The sequence below is a fragment of the Serinus canaria genome, chromosome 1 (assembly GCF_022539315.1).
Source record: "Serinus canaria isolate serCan28SL12 chromosome 1, serCan2020, whole genome shotgun sequence".
Taxonomy (NCBI): Eukaryota; Metazoa; Chordata; class Aves; order Passeriformes; family Fringillidae; genus Serinus; species Serinus canaria.
Window position 1 is genome coordinate 28,465,358 of NC_066313.1, and position 9,955 is coordinate 28,475,312.

The 9,955-nt window shown below is 47.8% G+C and overlaps 1 protein-coding gene across 2 annotated transcripts; it reads right to left on the bottom strand.

Annotated features, from left to right (window-relative positions):
• Window positions 1-831: 831 nt before the first annotated feature.
• NECAP1 (NECAP endocytosis associated 1) lies at window positions 832-7,554 on the bottom strand. 2 transcript variants are annotated; one of them, XM_009102681.4, is made up of 8 exons: window positions 7,345-7,554; window positions 5,875-5,975; window positions 5,620-5,724; window positions 5,146-5,227; window positions 4,650-4,758; window positions 4,375-4,561; window positions 3,207-3,300; window positions 832-3,091 (listed from the first exon to the last, which is right to left on the bottom strand). In XM_009102681.4, exons 1-8 carry the CDS (start codon window positions 7,440-7,442, stop codon window positions 3,043-3,045), a joined length of 825 nt encoding a protein of 274 aa, XP_009100929.1. In that variant the 5' UTR covers window positions 7,443-7,554; the 3' UTR covers window positions 832-3,042. The 2 variants fall into 2 exon arrangements, with proteins under 2 accessions (XP_009100929.1, XP_018763846.1); XM_018908301.3 differs by having other exon boundaries at window positions 5,875-5,991.
• Window positions 7,555-9,955: the final 2,401 nt, after the last annotated feature.

The following is a 9,955-nucleotide window of genomic DNA, read 5'->3' on the forward strand; positions in this document are numbered from 1 at the left end:
GCCCTGAACATATTCAACTCCTGGAGGACTGGCTGGACTCAGGTCCAGCTTAAGTAATAGAGGTGTTTGGCCTTGAGAAACCTCAGCAACATTTGCCTTATCATAACTAAGAGTCTCACCCTTGGACCCTGCCTGAGCTAGCACAGCCATGCCTGGCCATGTCCCTGTCTGGCCATGTCCCCTGGTATCTAAATCCTCATCCTGACCTGTTGTGATCTTTGTGCTTAGGTACTTCAGGACTGCTCCTCTGCTGGTGAGGCCATTGCCCCTGCCTGCCCTGCTGTGACTCATCTTTCTGCTTCCTCTCTTTCCAGGCAGCCTGTCCTTGCTGCCCCTAACAAAGGGCCCACTTGGCTCACCTTGACCATCTCTCTAGTAGGCACAGACTGTTTCCCATCTACCAGCACGGAAAGAATAATTTCTGAAAATATCTGCAGGCTGTAGAAGCCTTTAATGTCTGAGATGCTAAATATCAGAGCAACTAAGGCCTCTCGCTTGCTTTATCCACACTCTTTCCAAGTCCCACAGGAACCTACACTCAGGCCTGTTTCCACGTTGTTGATTTGTTTGGTATTGGGTGAGTTTTTTTGCCATATGTGGAACAGCTTTTTTTTTTTATGTCATTTTTGTGTCCTTTTTCCACACTCCTACCTCTTTGCCCAGACAGAGCCTGAACCCATCACTCCTGAAGTTGCTCTTGTTCAGTCTGCAGGCCACAACAGATATGCAGAAGGGTAAGTAGGCTGTGAGGATCTTGCCGGAGACATGAAGACCTTCAACCTAGAGGCTTCCAATGCAAAAACAATTTGACAAATTATAAGACTCATGACATTTTTTTCCCCAGTATTACTTGTTTAATTACCATTTGCACCAGTACATCTTATGCTTTATATACATATATCTTTAATTTTTGCTTCTTCAGCTTTTCAAATACATAATATATTATCTCCAGAATACTAAGACAATACAGAAGAGGCTCCTAGTTAGTTGTTAATTAGTGCCATCAACTTCCTTGGTTGGGGAATTGATACATAGTTGAAATGACAGGACCTCACAAGGATGTGAGCAAACAAAAAGAAGACAAAGAAAACATAATGCCAACCCAGGAGTCTGTGATGTTGCTTGCAGACTACAGCCATCCACAAGTTCAGGAGGCAAGGAGTTGAAGTACGGTGAGACTGCAGGAGTGACAATGAAGGCAGGGGGAAACACCAAGAGAGCCAGGGAATTAGGGTTACATGACTACTTAAAACAATCCAAGAGCAGTCTGGTCCCCACTTCCACAAGTGGAACTGCAGCAGCTTTAGAGCTATTTCAAGAATGTTGCTTCCCAGTGGGATGGTCTAAGTGAAACTGTCTCCAAAATGCCCTCCCTGTAGCCAGACAAAAATTACAAAAGACCTTTGCCAATACAAGGTGCAAAACTACTCTTTCAAAAGCCTCACCATAAAATTTTTGCCCAAAGGGAAACATTTCCTTGCGAAGGTGTGCTAGAGACACAAAAGTGTTGCTGTGTTGAGTGTTCAAAACAGGAAGAAGCCTTCCAGCAAAGCACCAATGCCCGAGTGTTCCAATAACTGGGTACAGCCAAGAGTTACTGAGGCCAACTTCCCAGCTAGGGTTTTGGCTTCTGTGCCAGCATGAAGGGTAGCAATTCAGCAGTGTGAGGCTTCGAGCCTGCGCTGTGAGTTCACCCACAGTAATCAACAGACTTACAGCCCAGATCACATCCACAGCTGCTGAAGATGAAGTAGTGTCCACACTGCCTCAGGAAACTCTCCCAAAGAAAAAAAAGTAGGAAGTCTTGGCTTTTTACCTCTTTCTAACTCCCTTAAACACAAAGGAAATAGAGAGGGCTTGGACATATTAAAAATAAAAATATAAGTTCCAATAACCAGCTCACATCCCTAAAAGTTGGACTCAGAAGAAAAGTCATGATAAGGAAGAGAGGTGGGAGAATTTTGCTCCCACAGATCTCAGGATTGAGCCTACTATACATTTCTTGCTCAAATGAGTGAGTTAAAAAGGGGAAGGAAACTGTCCCTTCATCAGAGAATAATCTATTGTCCCACAACAATTCTTATTGTAGATATGCAATACTTGTAACACAGTGCCAAGTCATAACACAAGGCCAGGGCTCAGGATAGTGATGCAGGAACATGAAATGCTGAGTGGTGGGAATCACCTGGTTGTCATCTAGTGCAAGTAACTACCAAATTGTAAAAACAGACTTTTTTTTTTTTTTTCCCTAAAGCTCTTTCCAGTTAAAACATCTCAGTGACAGTGAAGCTCTTGCCAGGGGAGAAAGGAGTTAAAATGAGAGAAGTTCCTCCAGTGAACCTGCAATCCAAACCAGAAGCCTTGAGATGGGGTGCCCACCTGGAACTACAGCGCAACAGCAGCAGGCCTACTCAAGGACTTACATGACTCCTCCCACAGGAGCATAAGGACATGCAGCACTACCAAGAACTGCACCAAAGATGGAAGAGTAGTGTGTGCATGGGGAGAGTCACTCCTCACCACAGATGTCATTAATCCAAGAGGGTTTTGTGTTGAGAAAAAACCTATCTCCTCAGAGGTTCCATTTAGCAAGTGTAGCCAAATGCAGCTGTCCTCAGCACCGCAAGCTGCAGGGGCTGCAGTCGCTACTGAAAGCAGCCACAAAAAGCAACAGCCTAGTCAGAGAAAATATGAAGGACAAGGAACCTAGAGGCACCTACCCAGCCTCCTCCTGTACCCACTTTCTTCAAGATTCTTGCTTTCCCTGTAAGGAAAGACATGGAAAAGAGCTAGAATGTACCATGGAATGGCCAAGTAGATGGAGGCGATAAGGCTACCTCTCTTCTCCTTGCCCATCTTGGGAGGAGTCAGTATGTTCTCTTTAGGTTCAGTGGGATCAAAAATACTAAGCTTAAGTGAAGGTCTGATCTAAAAATGAAGGATTGTCCCAATTTGATTGAAGACTAGAGAGGTTTGTGCCCCCTCTGATCCCATTTGGTGCCTCTAGGTCATCAATTTGTCCCATTCCACTGCTTTGATCATTCAGAACTGGACCCAGTTGGACTGCTGAGGAGCCTGATTGGGAACAGCACTGAAACAAAAAAAGGAAAATCAAATGAGCAGATGCAGTAAGACTTCTTAACTTCTGGTTCTTCCCACACCCATCAGGACACTACCCTTCTTGTGTTCCATTCATCACAGTTTACCTGGATGCAGTGCTGAAGTCTCCCCAGAGGTCTGTGGTAGCTGATGCTGGTGCCTTGGATGCAGCCGCAGGAGCATCCAAATCTAAAAGAATATCTAAGGCAGAGGAGAGGGAGAGGAAAAAATACATTAGCTTATCCAGAAAACCCTACAGGCATTTTAACTGTCACCTTAAACAGACTCCTGGATGCAGGGCAGAAAAACTTTGAAGGGACTCCAGCTTTCCCTGCAGAAGTCAGACTTTTTGAGGGGTTTGTTGTAACAGCATCTCCTTTTGCTGAATGTGCACAGCTACAGCTGACATTGTACCTCCAGCAAGAGTACACTGTCTTCAGGAACTAGTCTCCACTCAGCACACCACCTGACACATTTGTCACTATTACCTCTCCCAGCAGACATAAGGCTCAGACTCAACCCAAGTTCAGCAATCACAACAGCTGCCAAACAGGCACTACCTTAACAGTACAAACCACGCACTGGGACCACATGAGCCCTACTCTGAAGCTCATGTTATCTTCTCACTCAAACCTGTGGAAAGCACTGCTGAAGTCTCTGCCTTCACAAAGGGATCATCTGCTCTCCAGACACCTCTGCATGGTCACACTTTTAACACAGCCTCCAGAAGACTGCAGCAACCTCTTTGTTACAGTATCGCAGGATGATTTAAGTTGGAAGGGATCTCCAAAGATCATCTCATCTAGTCCCACTGCCATGCCATGAGCAGGGACACCTTTCACTAAATCAGGTTACTCAAAGTCCTGCTCAATCTGGTCTTGAACACTTCTAATGAAGGGGTATCCACTGCTTCTCTGGGCAATCTGTTTCAGGGCTTCACCATGCTCATGGTAAAAATTTCTCCTTTATATCCAATCTATTCTACCTTCTTTCAGTTTAAGCCTCTACCCTTTGCCCTGTCACTGCAAGTCCTGGTAAGAAGTCTTTCTCCATCTTTCCTCCAAGCTCTCTTTATATAGTGAAACCTCTTGCCAGAGCCTTGTCCTCTCCAAGCTAAACAACCCCAACCCTCTCAGTCTTTCTTCAGGGGAGAGTTGTTCCAGCCTTCTGACCATTCCCATGGCCTTCCTCTGGACCCAGCTCTCAGAGGGCACTGCTGGCACTAGGTTGAACACAGTTTGCTGAAGCAGCACCTGGCTCAGTGCTAAGGTTTACCTGCACTGCTTGCATTACTGGATTTCTGCACGGGTGGTGGTGTGACATGGTTGGCAATGGCTGTGGAGGAAGGGGGAGGTATAGGAGGGACTGCAACTTTGCCTCCTGGTGGGGGTGGCAGCAGGCTTAGGCCCCCTGATCCAGACACACGGGGCTTGGCTGCTCCTCCTTTCTTTGATGTCATGTTCTGTGTTAAAAAAAAAAAAAGAAACGGAAGTGTAAAGAAGAGTCTCCATTGGCATATTCAGAGAAGCAGGGTAAACTGGTCTGCTTACCCCAATGTTTAGTTTGATGGTCTGCCCTTCCTTAAACCCTAAGTCTAATTTGGGACGTGTGTCAGCCTCCTGGGACTCCTTGGAGATTTCAGTCTCCTGCTTCACCCACCTAAAAAGAAGAGAGGAAAACGTGAGATCCTGTGGCAAAAAGGACAAGTGAAAAATGTGTGGTTTCTCTCTCCATCCCACCAAACTACTCTGCCTTGTCAAACCAGCTACCTCCCTACTCCTGGTGTCACACAGCACAAAGCTGGGATCACCACAAACCCATGAAGCTGTTTAACACTGCACCTGGAGCATCACAGGACCTAAGCTTAAGACTCACAGATCTGACCTGCAGGGGCTCTCAGACTGCTGGCAGCACACACAAGTGCCCCTTGCCAGAGAGGGGCTTCAGGGCCACCCCAAGAAAACCTGTGCTAAATGAGCATGCACCACCACCCACCATGTTCTACAGGCCAGAGGAAAAATAGCATTCCAGAAAAGCAAAACTCACTTGAAGTGATCCTGCAAAGAGACGTTGAAGTCAAAGGCATCACCCCGATCTGTGAAGCCAATGCCTATAAAAGCACTTCGTCCTAGCAAGGAGACAGGAGGAGTCACTGGAGGTGCCCTGCAACTGGGCCACAAATCTCTCTGCTTGTCCTAAACCACTCTGTGCTACCTCTCTCTGACACACCTGGAGATGGATGCCAGCAGCTCACAGCAGTTCATTGTCCCCAGCCTTCAGGATGCACCCTTCTTCCCACGGGGTGTGCTTGGAAACCACATGTTCCTTCCCAGCCCAGCCTCTGGACTTTGTGCAATGTAGAGAATCTCCTCTGCTTACCCTGTTCTCAGACCCCTCCAGGCACACCACCTGGCCTTTTCAGCATTCCCAACACCATTTTCATCCTCCTGGCACACTCCCAGCTCCACCTGGGTCTCCTCCACCCCTAGCACTTGGCAGTTACATTGGCCCCCAACTCACCAGTCCCATCCTGAATTCGAATGACAAAGTAGCGGCTGGAATCTGCCACAGTCTCCACTGCAATGCCAGGGTATTGATCTATAGGAGCCTGGGCAAAAAGTTCTCCTGCAAACAAAGAATCAGGTGTTTAAAAGAGCAACACCTTCCTAAAGTGTGGCCAGGGTTGCCACACACAGCTCTGGGAAGGCACAGAAACACAGGCTCAGGGGCAGCAATCACAGCCACAGCCTTGGCAGGGCACTGCCTTTCCCTTACCTGAAACCTTATCCTCCAGTTTTATGTAAGCGGTTTTGCCTTTGGAGGTGACACGGAGCCGCCCTGTCCAGTCTGGATGGTCCAGTTTCCAGTCAGACGCCCTGAAAGGAAGAGCATCTGAACACTGACCATAGTCAACCTCTCCAATTCTGCCCAGCCACCTCAGCAGAAGTCTCTGCCCCCAACCCTCAACCCCTGCAGCTACCTCATTCCACTTCCCTCCCCAAATAAGACATGGGGTCTCGGCTCCTCTCTTGCTGCTGCCAACTGACTCTGACTGGCATCTCTGGGCAAAGGCAAAGAGACACAGTCCGGAGAACATCAACTCATCACCTTTATAAGTTCGCAAAAGCGGGGAGCCAGAAGCACAGAAACTCACTTGAACAGGAAATCCACAAAAGCAACTTGTGAGCATTGGGAAGACCCCAAAAATTAATTCATAACATGCTGAAAAGACACTCCATTATTCTACCCTGTGGTTGTAAAATAACACTGAGTACTTCATAGCCTAGAGGCAGCTGAATTACATCAGGCAAAACACACACACACAGACATTATGACTGACCTATCACACTCTTTGCCACAGGTTCTTGTGAAGGAAAAAAAAAAAAAAAAAAAGGAAAGTGAGAGGGAAGTGAGAAAAAACCCAACCTACAGCATCACAGAATATTCTGAGTTGGAAGGGACCTAAAAGGATTACTGAATCCAGCTCCTGGCCCTGCACAGGACACGCCAAAAATGACACCCTGTGCCTGAGAGCATTGTCCAAACGCTTCCTGAACTCTGGCAGGCTTGTTGCTGTAAAATCTACAGGATTTTATAACTGGAAACAAACATCCTTGGCTAGGCACAACATCCGCCTACAGTCTGCCAGGTTCAGGGAGTTCACAAACCCGCTCCTCCAGCAAGCCTGTGGGCACATCTTACAAAGTCACACTCTGCTGCTTTTGGCTGACCAGAGAAGTCATTTCTAACTGCTGGTTCTGCAGCCTCTTCTTCAAAATCACCCTGAATTCCTCCTGTTTTCCTCCCGGCCACTGCAAGAGCCACCAGGCCAATTTCAACCTGCCCTTATAGCACATCAGCATCACATCCCAGGGAACGCAGCAAACGAACCGGGAGCAGACGTGAGCTCTGCCGGGAACAGCAAGCTGCTCCTCGCCTCCTGCCCCGATTAACAGAGCAGCCCCTGTCCCTCCATAGCGGGGAGCGGAGGCTCCCCTACCTTCAGCCGATGACCACCTGCCCACAAGAGGCGATTCCAGCCGGCGGCTCGACTGGAGGGGGCTCAGGGGATGGTCAGACGAGCTAGCGGCCACAGGACACGGCTTTCCCAAAGGACGAGGCCGGGCCACGGGCATGGCACAGCCCAGCATGGCACAGCCCAGCGCCCGGCTGACCTGCGGACAGGGCCTGAGGCAAGCCGGGCCGCGCCGGGGCGATCGCGGGCGCCGCACGCTCCCATCTCACCTGTACCCGCGGTTGGAGGTGCGCGGCGGGATGCGGTAGACGTTGACATCGGGCTTCACGCAGAGAACGGACTCGTACTCCAGCTCGGCCGCCGCCATGTCGGCCGCGAAGCCCGGCGAGGAGCGAGCGGCTGGAGCCTAGTGACCAGCGCGGCTGCCCACCGCCATCTTTGATGAGGGCAGACACCGCCTGGGGGCGCCGGCGCGGCCGCGCCAGACGCGGGCCACGTCGGTGAAGCGGAAGGAGCCATCTTGGGTGCTGGCAGCGAGGAGCGGGGGCGGGAGGGCGCCATCTTGGAGCCGCCCCTGACGCAGCAGCGGCGGCCGGCGCCATCTTGGGGCCTGGCAGGTGGCGCGGCGGGGCCGGCGCGGCCATGTTTGTTAAGGGCGCCATTCCCTGAGGTGCCGGGCGGGATGGCGGGGGCAGCGCGGCTGGTTGTGCCGCCACACGATATCGACCTGCTTGTCTGCATCCCTGGGGGCTGCTCCTTGACCTCCCGGGGGGGTTAAGTGCCAGTGTTCTTTCTGTGGTGCGGGGATTAGGTGGCTTTTTGGTAAAAGAGCAAGGCGAAAAGGAAAAGCGGCACAGAGCGCGACAGGGTTTGCTGCTGGAAGTGATAGAAATGGCAGCTGTGCAAAGCTTAGTTTCAGGAGTGGGTCTTCCCCCCAAAACGGTGCAGATACTAGTTTATTTGTCAATAATGATTAGGCTGGCAGCATTTAAACCACTCTTAATGGTGGCTTCTCAGTGGAGAATGGTGTTGAAGTTTAGGGCTGTGCAGCGTGCTGTGACTGAGTCTCAGAAAGTATCAGTGTTTACTCTGAAAAGTGGAAGAAAAGGCGTAAGAGAAGTTTAAAATTACATAGAGTCATGTGGAAAATGCGTATTTTGTGATTGGCTTTTCGCAAGTATTAAAATGAGTATTATATGTGTTATGTTAGAAAGTTGTGCTGTATTAATTTTTTAAAGTAGTGTGTTAAATATAGTTTAGGTATAACTTAATGTTAAACTAGAAGCAATGTATGTGAGATATTTTTTTAAGAAAGGAATGAGGTACTCGTAGCAGCCACAGGACACCTAAATCAGAGAAAGAGAATTTATTGCCCCATTATCAGAAGAAATGAATTTCTTCCTGCCTCGCTTAGTCAAGAAGACGCCGTCAGGATGAAGAGGAAGAAGCTGACACTGACCAGACCGAATCCTGTATTTAAATAGAATTTATGCATAATGTGTGAGATGTATGAATATGCAGCAGGTCATTGTTTTTAAGGGTTAATCCTCTGTTAACAAGCGTTCTTTTTCAGACTTATGCCGCCCTGAAAGAGGTACCCGGACATCCATAACTCTTTGTTTCTTTTGTCTCCTATTGTCCTAATCTAAATTGTCCAAATTATTATTACTCTAATTATATTACTATTTTTATAACCATTTTATTACTATTAAACTTTTAAAATTTTAAAAACAAGTGATTGGTGTTTTTCACAGCCATGTCTGAGCATTCCATGAGCATTGGAACAGGCTACCTAGGGGGGTGGTGGAGTCATCATCCCTGGAGGTGTTGAGGCAAAAATAATCACTGAAACATCTAAGTTTGAGGTTTTGGTTTGGTTTTTTGGTTTTTGATTGTTTGGGGGTTTTGTGATTTTTTGGGGCTTTTTGTTGGTTTTGTTGGGTTTTTCTTTGTCCTTGTTTTGGGTTTTTTGTTTGTTTGGGGTTTTGGGGTTTTTTGGTTTGGTTTTGGGGGGGGTTGTTGTTTGTTTGCTTGCTAGTTTTCCCAGTAGGAAAATAGCATTAGTTAATGCAGACAGAGCCATTCCCAGCCATGGCTGTCTAGTCACCATTCTCTATGTTTTTTCTTGTTCTGTAACTTTTTAAGATCAAGGACCAGTACAGCATTCAGAATTCAAGAAGAAACTTACATGTACCTTTTGGATAGAGTTGCTCATTGACCTAATTTTTCATTAGAGCTTCCTGCAGTGACTGCTAAATTTTTTCATTGAGCACTGGTGGAGCACACCCCTCTGTGTGCATAGTTACGGCTGCTTTTCCAAGTTCAGTGATTCACAATTAGCAGTATTAAGTTTCACCTCCCTCTTCACAGTGCTGTCATTCAGCGTGCCACAGTCCTCCTACGGTCCCTCCAGGAGGAGAGCATCTCGGATGAGGGAGTGGCAAAGGGCCAACTATTATAAGGCATGTGAGCAAAGACTCACAAGCAGCACCAGAATGCCAGGAATACATCTCCCATTCAATTCCATTGAGACTTAACCAGCAGAGAATATAACGTTCTTCAGCTTGGTTCAAACAAGCATCTCTGGACCAAAAAAACACAAAGCACTGCCAATACAACTGCACTGAAGTTTAAATTTTGATTTATTTATTACTCTTTTTTTTTTGTTTTGATGGATTCATCAGAGAGGTTGAAATCTTGAAATAGAACATTTAACCTGGAGGATAGAACTGGTTAAGGACCTCTCTTCAAAGCAGGGCTTGACTGGCAGGTCCCAGATATGTGTCCCATAGGAGTAAGCTCCTATCAGCACTGCCTGTCTGGGCCCGAGGAGTCCCCCTGGCAGGATGGCAGCTGAGAATAAGATGAAGCTACAGGAAT